The 24222-nt window shown below is 38.3% G+C and overlaps 3 protein-coding genes across 6 annotated transcripts in view; 2 read left to right on the top strand and 1 right to left on the bottom strand.

Moving 5' to 3' along the window:
- Positions 1-1806: 1806 nt before the first annotated feature.
- wdr31 (WD repeat domain 31) lies at positions 1807-13066 on the top strand. Of its 3 annotated transcripts, none has more exons than XM_038702910.1 (10): positions 1807-2108; positions 3614-3684; positions 4367-4496; positions 4789-4863; positions 4988-5132; positions 5830-5930; positions 6039-6106; positions 9895-10036; positions 10724-10886; positions 11025-13066. In XM_038702910.1, the coding sequence occupies exons 2-10, from the start codon at positions 3638-3640 to the stop codon at positions 11225-11227; spliced, it is 1074 nt and encodes a 357-aa protein (XP_038558838.1). In that variant the 5' UTR covers positions 1807-2108; positions 3614-3637; the 3' UTR covers positions 11228-13066. The 3 variants fall into 3 exon arrangements, with proteins under 3 accessions (XP_038558838.1, XP_038558840.1, XP_038558839.1); XM_038702912.1 differs by lacking the exon at positions 1807-2108 and adding an exon at positions 2234-2603; XM_038702911.1 differs by lacking the exon at positions 1807-2108 and adding an exon at positions 2619-2726.
- An 888-nt stretch (positions 13067-13954) lies between these two features.
- Positions 13955-21044, bottom strand: LOC119891351 (bri3 binding protein). Its single transcript, XM_038702913.1, has 3 exons — positions 20663-21044; positions 18314-18416; positions 13955-18192 (listed from the first exon to the last, which is right to left on the bottom strand). Exons 1-3 carry the CDS (start codon positions 20837-20839, stop codon positions 17771-17773), a joined length of 702 nt encoding a protein of 233 aa, XP_038558841.1. The 5' UTR covers positions 20840-21044; the 3' UTR covers positions 13955-17770.
- Positions 20875-24222, top strand: part of stpg2 (sperm-tail PG-rich repeat containing 2) — a 65947-nt gene continuing 62599 nt past the window's right edge. Inside the window, exon 1 of one of the 2 annotated variants that reach the window (XM_038702908.1) lies at positions 20875-20925. The gene's annotated coding sequence lies outside the window, so the exon portion shown is untranslated. The remainder of the gene's footprint in view (positions 20926-24222) is intronic. The other variant, XM_038702907.1, reaches the window with a different exon arrangement.

Raw genomic sequence — 24222 nt, 5'->3', positions numbered from 1 at the left:
GTAACATTTTGGACATTTCTGTCTTTATCTTGGAGCTCTTTCAAGCTAGTGCGTTCAATATGTGATACAAACTAGTTACATGTGTCTGCTATTAAATGGTGTAACTGTTATCTATGCAAAAATTCATGGTTTAGTCTCAAACACAATGAGCAATGAACAATTCATCCCATAGTTTGGGTTATGAAATGTAACATTACAATATACACCGGGGTAAAATATAGCATTATGTAATAAGGAATATAAGAAAAACATAAATATAATGTATAATATGTTTATATTGTTTATGACATATGTATAAACATGTCATAAACATAATAATAAAATTTGACAAAATGTGCACCAACTCAATATTAGTGTGTGTTTGTCTTGCATCGTCACTGTGGTGACATACATATGGCACTCCTGGAAAGAGTGCCCACAGAGAAGCCTACACTTACACAAGATCTTACTATAACATTTAAACATAATAATAAAACAATTAAACATTACTGTGTTTGTGAGACACTTACTGAAATTCAAAGAAAACATATAAATGCAACTAAACATTTTTATTGTTACAACTAACCGAGACTCTTGTTGTTACGACTACTCTTGTAGCCATGAATTAGCTTACCTTACAGCTAAACATTAGCACTAAGAACTTGCATGAAAGATATCTACATAGACACACAATAAACATAATTTAGGTTTGATGAGTTTAACTGCAATGCAATATAAAAATTAAATGAAGTAAAAAAAACTTTATTACCTCAAAATGACTTTTGCCTCTATTATTGGCTGTGCCCCACAGTTTTTCCCATGTGGAATAAGGACTAAACTGAGCATGTGCAGAGTGAATAGGCTGGGTGAAAGGCCAGGGCCGTTAAATAAGATTTTAACGGCCCTGTGAAAGGCTAGATCTTCAATCATATAATACAGTCAGTCTATGGAGTTTATGGTGTACACTAGGCTGGATTACCAACTGAGCAAAGCAGGCAACTTCCCCACGGCCCCAGACCAACAAGGGTCCCAAACATCCCAAGTTACAGTATGGTAGCTGGTTTGTATTTTTCTTACTTGTGATTCTTGTTATGAAATACATGAATATGCATTACTAAAGCACAATATCAACTGCTGCTTTATTACCTGGTCAGAAGGGTCCCTCTGTAAAATTTCAGTAATTAGCCTGTGTCAGCATATTGTGCATATTTGTGACTTTATTTATTTATAGGAGGGTGAGAGGGGGTTAATAGAAGGGGAACTCACCAGCTTTGCCCTAGTGCCCCCAAGAAGGTTGATCCAGCCATGGGTGTAGATGTACCAATTGAGGAGGAAATAAATAAATTACCTCATCATGTAAGTGCATCTCAGAAAATTAGAATATCGTGGAAAAGTTCATTTGTTTCTGTAATTTAAGTAAAAAAGTTAAACTTTTATATGTTCAAGATTCATTACACATAAAGTTAAATATATCCTTAATATAAGCCTTTTTTTGTTTTAATCTTGATGATTACATCTTACAGCATATGGAATCAAAAATCCATATCTCAAAATATTAGAACATTAGAATAAATGTTCAAATGAACCATTAAACAAATTAACTTTGCACAATATTCATGTTTTCTGAGATGCACCTGTGTATATAAGCCATGATCACTTGACTGATTTAATAAACACGGACATTAATAGTTATTCACCTTGGATACGTGTCCAGAAAAAGTTAATAGATGTCGGAAATGTATCGGAATATAGTAAATACTACATCAGACTTTTACTTTGTAAGAGGAAAGCTTTCGACTACTTCCTGCCCCGTGTCACGTGACCTCGTCCTCACTTAGATACGAGAAAGCGTCGCCCCATCGTCGCTACGGAGAGAGGGACGGTTCCGTGTAGTTAACAGACTCTTCTGTGTACACACTTAGGACAACTTACTATTATGGCAGTCTGTGGGAAAGGCTTCTCGGTCGCTTCGACAACGACTCTACCAACTTATAACGTTTGTATATCCACGCTTCTGTGCTACTAATGCATTGGTCTACTTTGGTATGACAGATAAAGATTAGTTAGCATGCTAGCGAGCTAGCCACACTGCCTCAGCCTCACACAGCGACCACACTTGCCAGTGACAGGTAAGAAATCTCGCTTCACTTATCTACACTGACTGTGCACCACGAGCCATGAACATTTTTTCACTGGTAGTACCTACGGTTTAAAACCCCTTGGTGTTGTTGCGTAATGATTGGCATCGCAGTTCGGGTGTTTTCGAGTGACTAGTTAATTCCTTGCGACAGTAATGATGCGACCCTAATAGGATTTGAGCCCTCTCCTTCCTGCCGATTGTTTGAGGAGTACGCCGGGATAACGAGGGAGGAGCTTAGGTGTGCGTGTGCGCGAGAAAGTAGGCTTTGCGTGGGAACGTGTGGTTTAATCGGGATCAACCCTATGTTCCCAGGGTCCTATGAACATGTGTATCTCTCTCTTGATATAAATTAGCATTGTAAGAGCTAACTTCGCAGTTCAAATCGCAAAAGAACTATAAAAGTGAAGTATGCTATTCAGGAGAAATTCAGTACCATCACAAATACTATGATACTGAGCGAACAACAACACATCTAGTAACTTGGGTAGGTTTTGCGTTAGGAAACTGTTTTGATTGTTCCAGAGACGGCATCTTCAGACAGCGATATTAACATATCTCCTGTTACTAAAGCTAATCACAACATCAACATAGCTTGGCAAAGTAGAAAGTAAGTTGAATGTCTGTGATCATGTGATTTAACGTTACCTGACACACAAACCAGGGCAGAAAAAGTGTTGTTTGTTTGTAATTTACAGAGCATGGGCCGTGTACAAACACCAGATTTATTTTCACCAAATTTCACAACAACACGTGTATTGGATTGGAATCGCATACCCTGCCTTTTAGGGAGATGGACTTTTAAACTGCAGTTTGAAGGGTTAAAATCCGGTCAGCCACATTGGAGATATTAATGTCAATGTTAATGTCAAACCCGCAAATCTGAGGAAAGAGTATAACATAAGTGAGTTGAATAAGCTGTAGGTGATCCTAATAATGTAATGCTACTGCATTAAAGCGGTAAAGTTTCAATTTTAGGTATTTAGGATTTCAGCCAATGACCTGAGTGTATTTTATGGCAATGATATACTTCCATTCAGTGTGTCACTATGTACTTTTGTGATTATTGCTGTTATGAAATATAATTTAATTTACTGAGCTTTTGAAATGAAATGACTTTTTTTTTTTTTTTTAAAGTCCTCCTGATGCCTTGCGACACCCAGTCTGACTTGGGCAGGGGCCTGCTGTGGGCTGTCCATCATTGAAGTCTTCAGAAGTAGCCATAGTGTAGTTGAACATGATCAGGCTCAAAGGACCACTTGTAAACAACAGCATGGCCGTGCACAACTGGCCTATGTTTAGAAATAAATGCTTAATCTGGATGAGAGAAGTTGCTGCGTTTTCTCGAATTGGAAAATTACGCCAGTTGTGCACACCATACTATAGTCACTCACGGTGTTGTTTACCATCACTACTCACTAAAAGGAAGGATAGACATTAATGGATGCAACTGTGATTTTTATCCAAGTTAAGCAACTTTTCTCTCTGGTGTGTCAGTGTGGCTGCAGGTTCCTAGCAGAAATGGGCAAACTACAGAGCAAGTTTCGCAAGAGGTCTGACATCTACAGGTGAGACATGACTTCATGGAATTGGGCAATATGGCCAAAAATGTTATCTTGATAAAAAAAAATGCCATAATGTTCGATATCGATAATTATCACAATAAATCATTATTTCTTTCAAGTTTAAAGGCTGATTTTTGCTCCAGGGTGAAAGTTGAAGAAACCAGATGGTTAATTGTGGTTAGGTGGTGTACTCACTTTTGTTGCCAGCGGTTTAGACATTAATGGCTGTGTGATGTGTTATTTTGAGGGGACACCAAATTTACACTGTTGTACAAGCTGTACACTCACTACTTTACATTGTAACAAAGTGTCATTACTTCAGTGTTGTCACATGAAATAATATAATAACATAATATAATCAAATATTTACAAATATGTCAGAGGTATACTCACATTTGTCAGATACTGTATATCACATGATGTGCAAAGATGATTCTAGTATGTACACTGTAGGATATTAACTTTGTATGTAGATTGTTTTCATCTCAAAATAGAAGAGTTTAGCAGTGCAGTCTGTAAAGGAACATAATATGAGAATAATACAGAGTTAGATATGAAAAGCAGTTATCCTCACCAACATTCATTGCAAATAGTTGTGAGAGTATGTTTAATTTGTGAATTTCTTTCTTTGTACGTTTTTTTCTTCTTTTTTTTTTTTTAAACTAATGGTGTTTTTTGTATTCAGGGAGTCTCCGGGGGAGAAGGCTGATCATTTTGACAGTCAGGTGGTGCAGTATGAACCTGCTCATCAAGGGTCCATAAACACTGTCACCAATCTCAGCCCAGAGCTGTGTGTTTCTGGTGGGACTGACCAGGTAATCAAATCACTGCACTAGCAGCTGATCACTTCAAAATAATAGAAATGTATTCACAGTATTAATTTGCTGATGTTTTTCTCTGGTTTTGTAGAAGTTCAAGTGATAAATGAACCAATGTAAAAGACGGAAATTATAATTTACATATTCGTTTAGACAGTAAAAACAAGTCTGATGGGCCATATAAAACCGGAAAATCTCTGAACAACTGAAATAAGAATGTTAAATTGTGTGAAAAACCTTTAAACATGTAGTGATTATTGTGTGCGCATGTGTTTGCATGTGTGTACAGGCTGTGGTGGTGTATGACTGGAAACAAGGCCGAATGTGTCAGTCCTTCCAGGGTCACAACCGAGAAGTTACCAAGGTAACGTCAATACTGTGTGTGCGCACTGATGACAGTGTGGCACTGTTCAGGGCTGTTAAACATTTCACATATACGTATCCTCTGGTCTCGACTGCTCTTAATTCTGCCTCCATCTATCTGCCAGGTGATGTGTTATCCGGGCAGTACATGGATCTTTAGTGCCTCACGGGATAAGACGGTTCTGATGTGGGACCTAAACCAGGGGGACGAACCTATTCAAGAATTTTGTGGGCACGAGTTGGTGGTCAATGGACTAGCAATCAGCCCTGGTGCGCAAACACAGACACAATGAGACTCCTCGCTAATAAGTAAACTGCTGTATTCTAATCTGCAAGTATGTCACAATGCAAGATAAAACTCAAGGTTATTATACCAAATGTATACTGTTATATTTCTGCACAGATGACATATTTTTTTAATCCCGAAACAATTTACTATCACTTTCTCAATTCCTTGTACTGTTGGTTTGGGAACAGATAATTTTCTGACAGTTAAATATTCCTCCAGTCATTGCAGCAGTAAATATACAAAAGTAATATAAAAACCAAACTCTATGTGTAGCTGTTGGAAGACAATTCCAAACATACTTAAACAGTGTTGGTAAGAATGTTCACGCTCAGGCCTCCTGAGTGTAGATCTGACTTGAGACATGACAGAGACTTCTCAACAAGCTGGAAAGTGGCTGGAGGGGATATCTCTGAATTGTCTCAGGTGTTGGTCAGGCGAAATGCTGCTATGGTGGATTAGTAATATATCAGCCTGCCACAAGTCCTGAATGCAAGCGGGGAAGAATATTATCTAATAATATTTTATCGATTATTAACTTTGGACTATATGTTTATTATATAAGAAGTTTTAATTATTAAGAAATCATGTATAGTAGCTTCAGAGGCTTTTGCATTTCGGATTTTTGGATTTCACATTATTGATCGGCACTGAATCTATGGTTTTTATTGTGGTTTGTAGATGGGAGAAAGCTGTGCACCGGTTCTCGTGACAACTGGATGTGCCTGTGGGATATAGAATCCTCTAAATGTGAACAGAGACACAACATTTCCAGAAACCTGGTAATAAAGATAGTGTGTATGTAAGAAAAAGAATCAAATCAATAAGCCATTCTGAGTTCACGCCCTGCAGGCTTTTAACTTTTCTGCTTTCCTCTCTTCTCTGTCCAGGTTACTCATGTGTGTTGGGTGCCAGGCAGCTCCGCTGTAGTCCAGACCTCTGAGGATAAGACCATAAGGTGCGTAGCAAGACAACTGAAATTCGGTAGAAATCCACTTTGTTTGCAGTTGATAATGTGTAATATGCTGTCTTGCTTCTACACCATAGGAAAATGTGTAGCAAAAAAGGCGTTCTGGAGTGTGAAGCAAGTGTTACAATTATTATCAGTAATGCGGTGATCCTCATTTAGTAACAATGCAGGGTCAGAACTACAATAAGTATAACATCAAAGCAACACTAAGACTGATTTTAATGTTTAATGTCAGTCCAGAGCTTTTTTTAGCAGATCAGTGAGATACCAATTTAGAGGAAATAGTTTTATTCCATCTTCCTGATTTCTTGTGTATTTTGGAGAGTGACAGATAACTGTTCTGTTCTTCGTCTGAGTCTTAAAATTGGGGTAGGCAGTTTATTTCAGAAGGATTTTTGTTATATTTGTCTTTACATCCCGACAGCCATCAATAAATCAAATTCTCGGACACAAAAATTAGAAAAATCCAGTATCTGTGGCTGTTGCAGGACTGTAATAAGCATGGCTAATTATTTAATTTGGCCCAATTATTTCGGTTGGATTCTTTCAAAATCTAGCTTTCTTTTGCTAGTTTCTCCAACATTGCTCACCCCAGCTATAATCAGTCATGGGTGAGGACAAGTCCCAGTTGGCTGTAACATTTGGACTGGAAAATTGTGACACCTAGTTTTTATTCTGTAGCACTGTCCCTGTGGCTGCTCTGACCTAATCTGTGTGTCTCCCCCTGGAGGTTAAAACATTACATCAGTGGTTCTCAGACTTTTTTGGGCCAGCGCCCCCCTATCCATTATCCAGGTCCCTTAAGGGCTATTTGCCCTGAATATTGTTGATTATTATTATTAATAATATTATTGTTGTTACTGAGCACATAATTGACTACAGATTTATTACTTTCACAGGGAAGAAGAAAGCTATGTAGGCCTAAATAGTAATTATATTTTATTAAAAATTAATTGTTCTCCCAGAGACCTTTTTCTTGGAGATGGCACTTAATAACTGTGGGGTCCACCCCCTTAAGATTTTGAGCATTAAAGACTTCATTTTCTGCATTCTGGTGAAAATTTCTGCTCCAATTTCTGCCTTTTCGGCACCAATTCCTATTGGAAATGTTTTTATTTATATTAAGGGAAACACAAAATTCAGATGGCAGGTGAATTTCAGGAGGAATTCAAAATATATAAATATAATGGGATACAATGCACTAAGGCTCTCAGGCATTCTTATCTGCTTTTAAAAATGTTTCTCCTGCAGATCAACTTAGTTAATATCATCACTGCTGAGTTAACACACATGATGTTTCCTCCTCTTTTGTGTCTTTTGTTTAGGGAAGTAAACTCTTTAAATGTGATTGTGGCAACTTTTCACCAAAACGAAACTAACACCTGTGATCAGACAGAAATTTCACTACAAATTCACACAACTTCAGCAACTATGATGAAGTGTAGCTCACAGTCACACAGTCCCGAAAGGCTGCGCCTCCGTTTTTGATGTTACATTTTATAGCCCATTTTTATAGCTTATTAAAACTCTCACGTTACCGCACAAACTGGCTGCGACACACAGCGCGAGGTGGGTCCACTTCACAGTACTCGCTGGTGTCGCATCAGGTGTTGGACGAAGTTGATTTCGTTGAGTCCGACAGCAGAATATCCCTCTTATAAATGTGTAACAATGCGATACCAAGGCGTTCACGGTCTACTCTTTAGATAAATTAACGCTTTACCACGGTAAAACCAAGAAACAGGGCATCCATTTTCACAGTTTACACAGTTAACTACATGGGGGTGAAATTTTACAGATGATACTGACTTCCTGTTCCCATGAAGGCAGTACGGAGCTGCGCCACAAGCAGCTGACAGAAACACTGAAGAGAAGAAGAGTTACGATACACATCGTCTTGTCCAGTCGCAGTGAAGGAAACTGTCAGGTTTTAATGTTGCAGACCACAGTTTTTTTTGCAAGTAGTTTAAAGTTTAAACTCTTATTGTTGTGAATATTTTGTGTAAACTCGCCTTAAAACGTTCACCTCAACAAACGCCCCCCAAGAGCAGCTCAAAATATTTTTCCAAAATATTGCTTTCAGCGCGCACCTTCATCTTCTGATCGCCCCCTGGGGGGCAGTACCGCCCCCGTTGAGAAACACTGCACTACATGAACAAGTCACAAAATAAGTCTATCTAATGCTAAAATCAAGGACTTGCGCAGTGGTTAATTTGTAAATGATGAGTTTTACTGGAACACATGGTGATGGCTCTGGAAATGAACAGTGCTGCTGCCATTCAAATTCACATCATGCCCATAACATTTTGACAGTACTTTTGGAGTTTACATGCTTTCTATCTTGGTATACCCTTAATATAGCCCAGAAAATAAAGACTTGCAGCATGCTGACAGGTCATCTTTACCAAGACTTGTACAAATCAATATGTCACAAAAAACAACTTATGCAACCGTTTACAGCAGTTATATACTGCTGAGTGACTGATATTATCCCAACAAGGTCAGCCAGAAGTTAGGTGCGCCTATGGTAGCCCATACCCTAAGTGGTATTAAGTCTTGGGATTGTACTATTGTCTTTCATAAAATGGCAACGATCAAATTATGTTAAACTGAATCATAAATACTTCTCAATGTATGTAAAATGATGGATGTGATTATAGCTAATAAACCAGCAGTTTGTTCTGGCTGTGGTTGATGGGTGCTACCTGTACATTGACATTTATTAGTCTGGGAGAATGAAGAGTGATCACACATTTTTACGCTTAACCGAACTGCTCCTTGGCCTCTGACACATTTACATTACATTACACACATTTGTAACAATACACTGACTATTGAATATATAAAACTGATATTGATATTGAAATCTTTATTTCGAACATGTAAAAGAAAGTATAAAAAATAAAACAATGGGGAAAAAACAACAGATGAGCAGCAAAAGTACCCTTCTTTCCTATGTTAACATACTTCTATCACATGTGCGAAAAGGAGTAAGAAGAAGTAAAACTTATGTACTCCTACCCCTTTTAACTTACATTCCTTCATTTAACAATTTTTATATTATTATTAGTATTATGTTTTATATACATTTATTTATATTTTTTTACACACACACACACACACACACACACATTTTATGTACACAATATTGGAGTGACCACTGACAAGTATTTATTTATCTAACCTCAATTATGTACTTATTCAAACAGCAAAAAACCCAAACAAACAAACAAAAAAACATGTGACAAATTTCCCCTTCCCCCTAAATCGCAGTACTGTACTTTAGAGGTGTAGAGGGTTTTTTTGTGTCCTTAAATGTTTTCACCATTAGATGACAGTATAATAAGCACTCGATTTATAACTCCGATTTGGAGGCTAGATCCTGCTATGTATTGAAGCAGTATTCTCCCGATATGTAGCCTATTGCATCATGTAGTCAGTGGCATAATATTTCCAATATCTATAATATGTTCAATTCAAACAGGTTTCTATACCTGTAAGTCATTCTTGGCACTTACTATTAATATTGAGAAGCACTTGACAGCAGCCCGAGCTTACCCAGTATTAAAGTGAAAATGGATGATCAACTTCAGTATACTGGTAATATTTCAATATTTGGCTTTGTTTGTGGTTTTAGCTGCAATATTCTTGGTCTTTTTGTTTGAATGTTTGTTAAAAATGATTTAAAAATTGTCACAAGAAATGTTTTGTCTGGACTTGGACCATGGATACAGTGCAGTGTATTTCTACAATGATGTTTTTGCCTATGTGTACAGGGTGTGGGACAGCCGTGCATGGCAGGTAACCAATACTTTTCCAGCCAAGCAATACATCCAGACCCACTGTGACGTTTCTCCAAATGGAAACTATCTGGTGTCCAGCAGCAATGGCTTTGGAGGCCAAGGCTGTGAAGCTACGGTGAGACTATTGGAGGGGTTTGTGTGGTTGTTGGCTGTGCAGATTGTGGATAGGTTGAGGCTGTCAGCAGGTTAACCTATTGTCTGGCTTGTATTCATCGATACTAGACAAACACCAGCTGGAATAAACAATATGTGTTGTACCTTTTTACCATTGTGAAATTATTAGTTACTGCTAGTTCTTGTTCATGTCTAATCTGTATCTTCTCAAAGTAGTAAGAGATGAAAGTCAAATATGGAGACGTTAATCCTTTCCAGGAACAATCTTTTATCTAAATACCAGTGGTTCTGTAGTACAGTCCATTCTAGTAAAATAAAAAACAGATATATTATGACATGCATTGTTAGGTTTTATTATACTATTGACAGTTCTTTCAAAATTAGGTTTAGCTGCCATTGTTCAGATTTGAATTTAGTTTAAAAATGAATGCTCTTGCTACTTACAAAGCGTTGCTTCTCATGTGGGAACACGTTGTTTCAGTTGTTATGGCAGAATCTCTCATTTGTCCACTGTCTTATGAAGATAGTTTTGAAACCTCTGACATTGTCATCCAAGGTGGGTTAAAATCATGGGCAACCGGACTTGGTCGAAGATACTCGAAGACGTTTCGCCTCTCACCCAAGAGGCCTATTCAGGTCTGATATTGTCATTTGTTCTCAGTGGAATTGTGTCATTGTGTGTTATTAGCTCTGGGACCTGCGTCAGCCTGGCTGTAAAGTTGTGGAGTACAGAGGCCATCTGCAGACCACAGCCTGCTGTATGTTTCTGCCTGTTCCTCCTAGTGGTACAGCTTGGGTAGCCACATCCTCTCATGACGGCTCTGTCAAAATCTGGGATCAAAACACAGCAGGTAACACCCACTCAAGGGTGGAAACATTTATATACAGAGAGACAAATACAAACACACATGGGCACATTTACAGACACTATTTGGGTGTTTAGATTTTTTTTACATTAACTCACCTCCACCCTTCCTATCTCTGTTCAGTCTGTTTAGGGACATTGTCTCTGGATGCTGCTGGTCCACTGGTTTCTCTGGCTCCCAGTGACTCGAACAATCTACTGTGTGCCAGCTTCAACTCTGGCCTCCACCATATCCAGGTGGACCAGGGATCAAACCAGGCTCAGGGTTCCGGGGCAGGTTCAGGTGGAGCTGGTGGCCTTGACATAAAAGTTTTGGCACGCTTCTGACAGCCCAGAAGAACCTGGTGTGACTCGTAACCATGACATATGAACAGCCAGTGACTCATGTCACTTCCTTTTTTGTTTTGTTTTTTTATAATTTTACACATTTTGCTTTACTAGACTGCCATACAGTAAAGAATGACAGAGGAGATCAGTGAGACAAAGAGGGGATGATAGTGACGAGTGTGGAGGATGCACCTGTTGTCCAGCCAGAGCCACCTGGATGCCCATCACAGCTGCTCTTTTCGGAGACTGGTCTGTGAGTCACATTCTCCATTAATTGATGACACTATAAACACTAAAATGATCCTGCTTGGATTGCTGCCTTCTTGGACCAAGCCAGAATAACTGGGGCTTACTGTCAGTTTTATACACTACTTCAGCTCAGCTGGAGTTGATGTGATGCTTCATGCGCATGTTGTATTGCTTTTATTGGTGATACTGACTACATGTTTGGAGGACATCGTAATGCGGCATGGGTGGTGTTGGTAATTAGGAAGTACACTATTTAGAGCAAGAAAAGCCACTATTTAGTCTGGTGTATCTTCTCCTGAGTCTGACGGAGAACTGGAAGCCAAGTAGAATATCATACTACGAGTATGTAATTAGGGTTTTTTTCTGCATAAGATTTAGTGAGTGCAATCAGACTTGCTGTCTTGTTTGTCAAACACTTTGTGGCAAGTTATTTTTGTCACCAAAACCGTAATGAGGAACACGCATATGTTGATGTTGTGTGAACGAAGTAACCTTTGATTAGTTTGTACTGTAGCTTTAACCTGTCAAGTGTTAGACCAAACAAATACCTAAGACACAACACTGTATAAACATGCTTTGTTTTTAGGTAGAATTATATCGATAAAGGTTTTTAAAGATACAGATTCTGATATTTTTTGAACTGAAGCTGCCTATAGCTGAAGCTTGGTGGCAATATCCAATGTATCTAAATTTGAAAATTACTATGCAAAATACAGGGGTTATTCCCTTTTTATTAATAACATATAATTTGAATTAACAAATGGGAATAAAAGATATTGAAAATGGAAAAGAAAGCTGCTCTGCATCTACAAAAAAACTGCTACAACTTAGTTAATTATTGTTTGATCAACATTGATTGACTATTAACAACAAATATTGACATTTAACATTCTGTGCTATTAACAACAGATATTGAACTTCTCTGTTTGAATTAACAATCCAGCCAACGAATGCTAATGTTAATATTAGCAGCCTTAAGTGGTTGAATTTGGCCGCATTACATTCCTACCTGAACTGAACTGTCAGGAGTTAAACCACTCATTTCAAGGGTAAGTTAAACGATGATTACTTTGCCAGTTTCAGCAGCTCACAAATGACCTTTTTATTTGTAGATATCCAGGTGACCATCTCTCCCAAAGACAATAGTTGCTATATCATTCAATTCCTTTTTAGATAATTGTTTGCAACTAAAGGAACAAAATGGACAGCTCAGGAGGTGGATCAAAGTAATCAGTTTAACAGTAATGTCCTCTCAGGTGATTCCAAATGCACTTAAATGGATATTAATTTGAAGGTTTATGTTGGTTTAGTACCTACTGAACATTTGTTTGTTCCAGGCATATGTCGGTTACACCACTGGTTACAGTGAAAACTTAAGAGCTGCAATAAGAAAACTCCACATTCAGTAATAAATTATTTTTCTAAACTTTTGGGAACACTACAAGCAGTAGAGAACCAAAGCTGATCAGACATTTAATTTTGTGTGAAGTTTGTATTTGACACTCTACACATCACCAGTTGGTTTAATTGTATCGATCTTTGTTTGATAAATTATAATTAAGCAATAAATAATTTAAAATGAGGAGTAAATATTGGTTGTAGCTCTATGTGTCTGCTGAGATTTTTAACTTGGTCAGACCTAAATTTAATACGCTACTTGCATACATGTCACTATATGAATTTTTTCTTTATCTCTGCAGGTAAATGAAATCATTCATGGTATAGCAGCTCACTCTGAGAGCAGTATCCCGATATAAATCAATTGCATTTACATTGTGCCTGTGATAGAAAAATTTGACTATTGCCCAGTCCAGTTTCCAGTAAACAATTTTACACTTGAAAGCTGCTGTGCACAATGTAAACCATTACCAGCCACTTTCCAGTTTTTACTGGGTTGTTTTGCTCAGGGGCACCATCTATCTGAGCACACTTTCTTATCTATTAAGAGGATCAGCTAATATTACCAAGAGGCTATACTTTATTTTTTTATTATTTATATATATGTAAAAAAATGCCTTTTGAAGGTATTTTCAATTTATACGTACTATGTAGAACGACTCATGGCACAGCAGATACTCAGTCATTTATTTATTGAATTTCCTTTTTCATCTTCATTCCAAAACCACCATGGGCTTTGAGGAAACACCAAAGATGTACCAGTGCCACCTAGTGCCAGAAATGTCCTTGTTAGAAAATGGTCATCAAATACTGTTAGTACTACAAAATAAACTAATGTATTTAAAGTGATTCATCCAATAAAAAGAAAACCTAATGGACATTTCATCTCAAACCAGACTTATTAGTTTAAGTGGATTTATGGCATTCATATACGTATAGGCTGATTGGTGACACATTTGACCCCTGTTTTTTTTTTTAATCCTGAACTACTTTATTTATTTATTTAAAATATATATATATATAAACATTCACACTTTGCACACAGCTATATGAAATTATAAATAAAGTGAGAAAGTAGACTTTGTCAGACTGGTGTTTAATTTAATCAAACCTGGACCTCATTTTCACTTTTGACACAAATAAGAACCATTAAGCCATCAACAGGGTTTGATAAAGACACACAAACAGAGTAGGAAACAGCAGGCAGAAAAGCTTGTGGCTTGCCACACCAGTGATGTACAGAAATAATCTGATTTAAAAAAAAAATTAAAAAAAAGTCTAAAAGTATTAATTGACAAAATAAGAAGTCTACATCTATTTCAAAATTCAAGATGCAAACAATTGCAGACTGGCAAAGAAAGACATTGGTATGTTAGAGAAAGCAGGCTACATGGAATAATAGGAATAAGTAGAATACAGTACATTAAATGAATGGAATTACTAGCCATTCAACAGGCAGTGTAAGAACAGAATAAATATAATCTGAATATAGCATTCAATCCAGATCTGAGAGATACCAGCAAAGTTGCACAGGCATCTTTCAGCGTGGTATGAGCCTACAGCTAGCAGCAACTCATATCATGGAAGAGAACTTGTATACTTTATCTCAGCACTTTTTGATAGAAATAATTAATAAAAACAGTGTGATTTTGAAGAGAAATAATTTCACTCCTCGTTCTTTTTTTCTCCAACAGTTTCTAAAAAATATCTGACAAGCACCCCTTAAAATCCTGAATCTTTTTGGAGTCCAGAAGCCACTGTAATACAGTATCACACTTCTGTGACATGCATCTAAGATTGCTAGACTGTAAAACCTTCCTTCAACAACATATGATTACTATTCAGATAACACCTTCAAAAAATAAAATAAAATAAAAAATAAAAAAAATCACACATGCTGTCATTAGTAAAACATACACAAGTCATTGGCTACAGACTGTAACCACACACTACAAGACACCAGGATCAAGTCGGCTTCACCTCTGCGAATGAATGAAAACTTCATGTCAGAGGTCACAGAAACAGAACAGCTGTGATGATGGTATGAGAGAAACAATTCAAAGGGGTTGTGTCAACTTTAGTAATGTGAAACAGCCCTCGTACGTGATCATTTGGTCAATACAGCACAGTCATCAGTGCAAATGTTGGCTGTAATGGTACAGAAAAATAAGACTCATAATACAATATATATATGTAAAATAATACAAATCAAAACCTCTGGCTAATTCATCACATCAAATTTTGGAATGGTTCTCTATCTAGCAAGTCAACAACATAACATTACAGACATAAAAACATAGCATGCAATAATTTGGCTATGTGGGCCAGCGGGGGGTTTGGAGGGCAAGTGCAGGAACGATCTGGGTGCGTTTGATTTTCAAACCATTGATATACATTAAGTTAACCTTAATGCAAACGTTGTATTTTGCTGCACCAAGCCTTAATTGCAAGATGAAGATGGTAAGCAAGGCCTAATAAGAATATCTGAAATCCAACCACTGTATGTAATGGGGATTATCTGCATGTGCTGAGAAATAGCCAGAGTCCATGTGTCTGTACCTGGTATTGCGGTGATGCAACACCTTCCTTCTCAAAGAATATTAACACTGCACCCTTGCTACACTGAGAAACATTGGGAGTGGGGTAAAAAATGCATCCCAAAGCATCTCACACATACTAATAGTTGCTGAGGAGATTCTTGATCTGAGTGTCAGGGGTGTAAATACTAGTTGGTTCTTTGGCCTCAGTAATGTAAGAGCTGTAAGATCCTACAGCATTACTCGTTTGTGTCCTTATTTATTCAATCTTTCTCCTGAGACACTGAAAGCAACAATTTCTCCCCAAAGTTTGCACAGCATTAGGACCATTTATATAAAAACGTGTTTACACAGTCCAGATTTAATTGAACTGACAAAAAGCTGCGCCAAGGGGAATATGACTAGATGAAGATGTGTGTTAAACATAGAGGAGCATGGCAGGGGAAAGTCCCAGTCTGTTAACAACAGTACATGAAGAGAAATATAAAATCCAAAAGGCAGAAATAATAAAACATAAAGAGGCCTTTCAAACTAACTAGAGTTGGCTCCAGAGGTGCACACTAAGCATGTATACAACACACAGTTTTAACAATGTTACGCTGTATCAATCAGGCTGGTTGTAAATCTCATTAAGTTACTGGTAAGAGCTCTTATTACACACTAACATGAAACAATTTAGAATAATATACAACGGCTTGAAGCCTGACTTTTCTGATGCAGGGTCACATGAGGTTGTACAGTACAAGCTTGTATTTTTGCCACAGAATCAAAGGCACTAGACCTAATTTAATCTGTAACCAGTTTGAGAAATTTATCCCCCTTCGCCAGAGTGACGTGACTCAAAACGACTGTTCTACACATTTGTGGATAATATGCTTGTGAGTTCACACATTTAAAAAATGTTAAAATGCTATTTGTTAGAGGTGCAACAAGTAATCGATTAGTTGTCAACTATTACATTTATCGCCAACAATTTCAAGTGGTTTGAGTTTCTTCACTTGTCTATGACAGTAAAGTGAATATCTTAAAAAAAGAAAACTGAATATCTTTAGGCTGTGGACAAAACAAGACATTTGAGGGCATCATCTTGGGCTTTGGGATACACTGACATTTTTCATCACTTTCTGACATTTTACAGACCAAACAACTGATTGATTAATCAAACATTTTCAGTAGTTAAAGACCTACTATTGAAGAACACTACCAAATTTAACTTTAGAACCACTAGCTGCCATGCTAGTATTAAACAAAAAATCTAAACACTGCAATTTCAACATGATGCAAAAAGACAAACTGCACACCCATTTATCAGTATGTATTGTAAAGTACTGAGACAGATTTCAAACCATATCTGAAAAACTGTGAAGTGACTCAAAGAGACCAAGACATGATTTTAATATACTTGATATCTCTTTTCCAAATCTATGTGTTGGTTGAGTCCCTGAGATATTGCTGCCTTTGCATTTTCTTCTAGTCTGATGGTGACTTTTTGACACAGTGCTTTTCCATTTCACAAGCTTGAAACACACACACACACACACACACACACACACACACTTATGCATTTGCACACCTTCCAGTAAGTCACCCAGATGCATTTGCTCACATCTATACACACAAATGATGAAAACGTGGTCCGGATGTCAAACTATTGCCACTATGGAACGGTGAAACAAACTGCATCTACGTGATTTAAACATTTTGGATGGAAAAGTGAATAAATAAATCTTACTATGAACTATCCAACATCTTGAGGATTTTTACATATTAGAAATAACATGTTTGTATCGGCCCCCTGCGTCATACACCTAACCCCTTTCCCTTCAATAGTTTCAAAAAAGGGGAAAACATTTTTGCGGACAAACCTGTGCAAGAATCGTAATCCCCAGGTTATTCACAAGGATAGAAACAAACAAAGATGCATAAAATGCTTATTCAATTAGCACAAGCTTTGACAACACTTATCCAAACACCAGAAATTCAAGCCCTAACGTGGGAGTTTCTCAAAAGTAGCTGAGGTGTAGAATTAGGCCAGCATTTAGAAAACCATGGACATCTCTCTGATGACTTCCGCCCAGATGTAGCAAAAACAATTAAAGAAAAACTGTTGTTTGGTTGATTTGCGTAAACTCCCAGTCAACTGTCCACACCGCTGTGGATTTTTAGGTATTCTGCAACTAAAATCAACTCAAGAAGTTAAAATACTGTTTTCAAATCTAGTTTTGTCCCCCATCTGACAATAGAGTTGTAAATACCCAGTAGTCATGTTGCTGAAGATGTGTACAGGAAAACAGCATTCTGACATCAGCTGCAGCTGTTTCTACATTATCCCCTCCCTCCCCCACATCCTTGCTGCCACCTACTGCTCCCCGGGGCGTTCCAGGCCGTCTATGACACGGCTCAGCCTGATGTTAAGCAACCTGATCTGAGTGTCCAGGTGGTCGATTTTCTCTTCCAGTGAACCTGCCCCGCCTCCCCGACGCCAGTACGCTCCCACAGGCCCCGTCATGAAGTACACGGCCATGATGAAGCACAGCGGCAGCACAGCTCGCTCAGGGTCACCCTCAAACTTCTGCAGGATGTAGAGGCAAGACAGGGCGAAGAGCGTCATGCGTGCTAGCCAGAAGAAGCGACCGAACACAGCGTGCAACAGGTAAAAGAAACCCCCAAGGAACATGGAGAGGAACCAGTAGGCCACGAGTACAGCGGCAACCAGGAGCAGGGCGCGTGCCGGAGAGTTGGTGAGGGATGTGGTGCTGAAGTAGTGGCTGAGGTTTGAGGCTGCAGAGGGAAGAAAGAGAGAAGAGGAAGTAGATGGTCTAAAATCATAAAAAAAAAAAAAATTGTAAAGCATACTATTTGTGCCTATCTTTCTTTGATGTCATAATAGATTTAAACTTACAGTCGATGCCCATAACATCTAGCAAATCGGACCATATCTTCCAGATGGTATCGAGAAAAGAGTCCACTCCATGGACAAACCGCTCCGTTGTTTTGGAGAAAAACTACAAAAACAAAAAAGACAGAATGGTAACACTGTTTACCCATCATATTAAATCTTTAGTCTAGACCTACAGTACATACAGAAGGATCAGTTGAATATTTCTTGTTTTAGAGAGAAACATTACGTTACATTCATTTATCTGATGCTTTTATCCAAAGTGACATACAATTGCTATATACGTCAGAGGCCGCACACCTCAGGAGCAGTTAGGGAGTGTCTTGCTCAGAGACACATTGGTGGATGTGTCCCACTGTGACACATCGAACCCAAGTCTCCAACACCAAAGGCATGAGTTTTATAGACTGCACCATCACCACCAAATAATTATTTAGCACATTGTAAAAGTAAAGCAAATGTACACAACAGTTTATCCCGCCTAACATCAGTTTATGCCAGCTAAATTAAAGCCCTATACACAATTAATATTTACCTTAATATAACATGAACAACATATCTAACTGTAAAAACAGAACTGATGGTAAGAAGAGGACAGCAGTGTTGTTGCTTAAGTCGACACAGTTGTGCAATAATCATGATTACCAAATAATTCTCTAATCAACAAGATAGCCACTCTTTGCTCACAGTAGCTGCCTTTAAGTACAGTATCACAGAGTAGCCACAATGTTTTGTTAGCATTGTCCACGTTTAACCTTAAGCAAAACAATGTTTTGTTAGCTTGTCGCTCTAGGTGCCATCTGTTGTGCCATCTTATGAAGCCTTCAATACGGAATGGACTGCACTAAAACCTGTCACTACAGATTTGGGGAAGTGACATAACAGCTTTTGAACTTGTTAATTAAAAAAAGAACAGAAATTTGAACAATGTACATGTACAACGCATAAAGCCATTTACATTTCTCTGAGTCCCTTTCTAAAAGGCCTTTGTGCCTAAAAAAAAAAAAAAAAACCTGCAACAATTGAACAAACCAACTATTTTTCTTTATCAACTGAATAGACAATTAAAAGGTGGTATACAACAGTAACAGGCTAGAAAGACTGATTAAACACTATTATAGCAACAGGTGCCTTTTTCACACTGAAAGCAGACTCTTGTTGGGAAGCAAGCAACCCATGGTACTGCCTACAAACTTTAATAGCCCATCACAGATGAAAAATCAAGGCATCTGGGACATCTATTGATTGCAACTTTTATTAAGGATATTAGTATCATTGTGTCGTATTTGACAAGTCACAATATCCCTCACCACAGAAGGTCTATTCAATGTCAGTTGAAAATCAACATCAGTTAGAAGGCCGACAAACAAATTTACATTTTTGCTGATCATGTCAGCCATTGATGAGGAGTCTGCTGTATTGTGTGCAGCTGCGCTTTCCATAACTTTAATCAGTAAGTCTCAATGTGTATGTTGTTATCACATCACCCCGGTTTTAGTTTCATTACACTGGCTCCCAATGTTTTAGAATGACTTACTTTCAAAGCTCTTCATGGCCCCTCTCCCTGTTATATCTCAGACCTGTTCAAGAGTCTCAGCTGAAAACTAAAGGGGACAGAGCGTTTGCAGTAAGGGGACAGAGCGTTTGCAGTAAGGGTCCTGAGGCTCTGGAACAGCCACCTGAGGAAATCAGGATGGCTGAGTCAGTGAACTCTTATGTCCCTTCTTAAAACATAATTTTAGAGGAGAGCCTTACCTGAATTTAACTGATTTTATTTTAAATCCTTTCTTTACTGTATTTTAATTAAGACACGATCCACAAGGGCATATGTTAATGCCAGCTAAAGCTGCCGTGTGCAACCTAACACGTGTCACTTTGCCTTGCTTTGGCGGGTACGCGCAGGAAATAACATAGATTTCGAAATGCAGGAAGTGCAGCGGGACCAATGAATGAGAGCACACAAGCTAATGTGTTTCCTTAGCATGATTAGCTTTATAATAATTTGGACACGAAAGCGACATAAAAAAACCAGCTGTTCTGGCCTGGACCAATGTGGTTACCTGCCATTTGTGTGGTGACATTAGATGCACCTGCTGATGGACTCAACGTTAAAATGAATGGCAGCACGGATTACACGAACAAATTATAGAATTTCCCCATTTTATTGTTTGCGGCATCGCTACATGACCTGACATCTTCTCTAGATGGAAAAATAGCTAATTTTTCAAAATGGCATCCGTTGTTGACCAGGCCCCGGCAGGGTGCGTTTTTTTCCTGTTCGCCATTCTGGTAGCTTCTACAAGCCACAGCCGAAGCGAGCTGCTATCTGGACAACACATGTCCCACACTCACCTTGTATAACCCTCTAATGTTATCCTCCCCGAAAACACTGCTCAGAGTCTGGTAGATACCGTTAGCTGCCCGTCGGAAGCTGTTCTGGTTGCTGGTTCTGCTCCTGCCCGCTTCGGTTGTGCACAACAGAGACGCGGAAAGCACCAAGAAAACCACAAAAACCCTGATTCCCTTCATGGCACCAGACGTCCCGAGATGTTAAGCAGAAATGTTTATCAAAATGTCTCAAGAAAACGGACGGTAAATCAGATTAGCTGCCTAAGGTGAGACCTTGCTGAGGGATGACTGTGATGGTGGTGGCGGTGATAACCTTTGTTGCCTTCAAAGCGCCTCGAAAACTTCTTCTTCCGCGCCCTGAAGTGGCTTGTCATGTCGTGCCTGCGGACGAAATAAAAAAAGGATCGTGTGAAAAAACCAATAGATTAATGGTTGCAGCGTCAATCTTACCAAACGACAATTAGCGACTCTTCTAAGAATAGTGATCACGATATCCGTAATTATCCTAATTGGTGTTTATATTGGTTTGTTTGCAAAAGACATGTAGCCCGTGTGTCGCCTTGAAACATACAAAAATGCAATAAATACTCATACTCATCAACACTATTTAGAGTACCAAATTAATAAGCACATGGGCAATTTATTACATTTAGTTTAAATCCTCTTTGCCTTTGAAACACTTCCTGCTTCTGTGGTTGCAATGTTTCCGATTATCTTTAAAGGCATCGCTTGTCTGCATGTGAGGCATGAATGAGAGACTCATCTGAAGCTTGCTGCTGCCCTCCAGTGATCAAGTAGTCTCACTGGCCTCCCTTATTTTTTTCTCAGTCCATTCTTTTTGCTAATGAAAGCATCATGTTCAGCTGTATCATAAAGTAGTCTATGCTCCATGGATCTCTGGTGTTGCTTCCTGCACATCAAGCATCAAGTTGTACCTCATATCAGCTCTGTCATGCTTGGACAAAGACATGTCTCTGCATCGTTCAGTCTCCCTATATCAGTGTCTACAACTACACAATAATAGTTAAATAGATTTAGCTGTAGTTTAATAAACCCCAAGCCAAGTCTTAGGCAGCAAATTTTGATAGTCATAATTCTGTTAGAAAAACAAAATTACTCTATTCAATTATACCTGATTTTGTCTAATTTTTAATCAATTAGTTGTGCTCATCATAAGGAAAGAGAAGATTGAACATTTTTACAAGAAAAGTTGCTAATTTGATGCAGAACATCTTTACATTCCTTGTTTTTCAGCATTGTTTGCTGTGTTTCAAGTAACACAAATTTTCAAACAACAAAACTGATCAAAATGTTTTCTTAACTTCACTTGCATCCAGATCCCTTAAAAGACAACAAGTATGTTTTCTGCTATGATATGGTCAACATCTTAGGGTAATGAAATTTTCAGTTGTATGAGTACTACTTTCACTGGTGCAGTTTTCATTGAACACCTTCTGTTCTGGTCTTGCTGACATGGTATAGAAGTGAAGAAATGTAATGTGAGTTTTGGAGGAAAGGGATATCACTTTTAACAGAGGTGTGAGGCAGGCCTTCCCAGGGCGGCTCCGAAATGTTTTGGGGAGGCTCAGTGAATGGAAGTGAAAAAATATTAGTTATTATTTTATTCCGCCTTTGGTGTGAGAGACCCAGGTTCCATTCCCACTGCGACACGTCTACCATAGTAGGTAGGTAGATTTATTTTGTCACAGTATAACAGGTTATATAGTGAAATTGAGTTTGTAACTCCCTTCTGCTACATAGCAGACAATATCCATTGACATAGAAGCAATTAAAAAATGCTAAACAGAAATAAACTACATTCAATGCTGAGGATGCAATGTGTCCCTGAGCAAGACACTTAACTCCTAGTTGCTCCAGTGGCATGCGACCTCTGATATAAATAGCAAGTGTAAATTGCTTTGGATGAAAGTGTCAGCTAAATGACTAAATGTAATCTAATATGATTAAGGGAAAATTTCAGAGATACAGTAGTTTAGGGGAATTTTATTTTTTCCCCACCTTCCCAGAGTCAGAAACTAATAAATGCCTTTGGTCAGACCTTTTTTATGTAGGCTATTTAATGTAGTCTGACGTTGTGTCAGATAACAATATAAGGGTTTCTTAACTCAACTGTTGAATGTCTATGGGATCAAATAACAGGATCGATCAGGATGAACAGCAGCCTCTCTGTTCATAAAAGTAATTCATTAAAGCACAAACACACAGCCTATAGAAATCTATTTACACATGACGTCTTGTTAAGAGGAGCCAAGCTCCCCCGTAGTCTGTACCCTGCCTACAATCTCTGAAATGTTTCTCGGTGTGAATTATTAAAAAACAAAATAAACAAATTAATTTCGGGTTAAAATGCGTTGTAACGAGCGTTACTGAGATTGTAACGGGTATAAAAATTACGATTTATTTTTAGTAATGCGTTATACAGTATTAGGCTTCTGCGTTAAAGCAAAAAGCAACAGGCCTACATTACTGTAATTATGTTACTTTTGTAACGCGTTACTCCCAACACTGGTAACGATGATTGCAATTTACTGCACCAGTGACAAGTTGCCCGCTAAAGTCACAACAATCATGTCACTAATGCAATATTACTCACCAGTTTAAATATGACTTCAATTGTTGTTGCTGTGTTCATTGGATACACAGCAACAACCCTAAGTTTTCCTTATGGATGATTAATAACATTTGACAAATCAAATATCAGCCTGCATTGGAAACCTCCTGCTTATGAGACATGACAGTATTGTATTAAAGATGCAGTTCACTGCCATTTCAGAGAAGCACTTGTTACATGGAGGGCTTTCCCTGAGGTCTCATTATCCGCATTGTGGGCCAGGCTAATAGTGCAGGAAGAAGTCGGTCAAGACTACAAATGATGATAACAGGAAAATTGTGGCACAATAAGGGCAAATGCAGGATTAGCAGTTATTAATACAGAAACAGGCAAACCCTGTTGCTGAAATATGTTTAATCACACTAACTGGCCCACTTTAGGGACAGATAAATGGATGGTTGGAGTCACCCACTAGATGGTAGGATTGGACTATGGTCTAACCATTAAAATATGCATAGGATGTACAATTTATCTTAGGACATTTTGTAGTAGGTGCATAGTTAATTCCAGGATGGTGTCACAAATATGCGTGCTAAACCAATAATAGTAATAATAGCAAAATAATTCATTAGACTTACAAGAAATATCCAAGTGATACACGTGGTAGAAAATATCAAGGGAGATACTGTAGACCCAATACCTAACCTTACGTTGTTTCCTACAGTTTGATGCTGAACTCTAGGCTACATGCCCGCAGAGAATTGCATCCACCTCGCTGTAGGTAACACAACCTAGGCCTATATCCGGAGAAAACCGATGAATGCAAATCTTGGCAGGTAGCTTAGAAAATCTCTTCTGCCGAAGTAGGCTACGCATCCACATGTTAAGGTCTTTTCAGACACTTTTCTGTGCAGATTGATCAAATGCAGTTTTCACAGTACAGCCTACATTTGCGGAATCTACTAGGCTATCTGTTATTACATATTGACGA

This window comes from Micropterus salmoides, unplaced genomic scaffold (assembly GCF_014851395.1).
Source record: "Micropterus salmoides isolate LMB-PRFRI ecotype aquatic unplaced genomic scaffold, ASM1485139v1 Ms_hic_scaffold_7, whole genome shotgun sequence".
Lineage (NCBI taxonomy): Eukaryota > Metazoa > Chordata > Actinopteri > Centrarchiformes > Centrarchidae > Micropterus > Micropterus salmoides.
This window is presented reverse-complemented; position numbering and strand designations above follow the sequence as displayed.

Bases quoted from the DNA above. Each gene is read 5' to 3' on its own strand.
- wdr31 (XM_038702910.1), top strand. From the start codon at position 3,638: ATGGGCAAACTACAGAGCAAGTTTCGCAAGAGGTCTGACATCTACAG. The intron at 6,107-9,894 runs GTGCGTAGCAAG...CTATGTGTACAG, and splicing joins TCTGAGGATAAGACCATAAG to GGTGTGGGACAGCCGTGCAT. The intron at 10,887-11,024 runs GTAACACCCACT...ATCTCTGTTCAG, and splicing joins CTGGGATCAAAACACAGCAG to TCTGTTTAGGGACATTGTCT.
- LOC119891351 (XM_038702913.1), bottom strand. From the start codon at position 20,839: ATGAAGGGAATCAGGGTTTTTGTGGTTTTCTTGGTGCTTTCCGCGTCT. The intron at 18,417-20,662 runs GTGAGTGTGGGA...TTGTTTTTGTAG, and splicing joins ACATTAGAGGGTTATACAAG to TTTTTCTCCAAAACAACGGA. The intron at 18,193-18,313 runs GTAAGTTTAAAT...TTCCCTCTGCAG, and splicing joins AGATGTTATGGGCATCGACT to CCTCAAACCTCAGCCACTAC.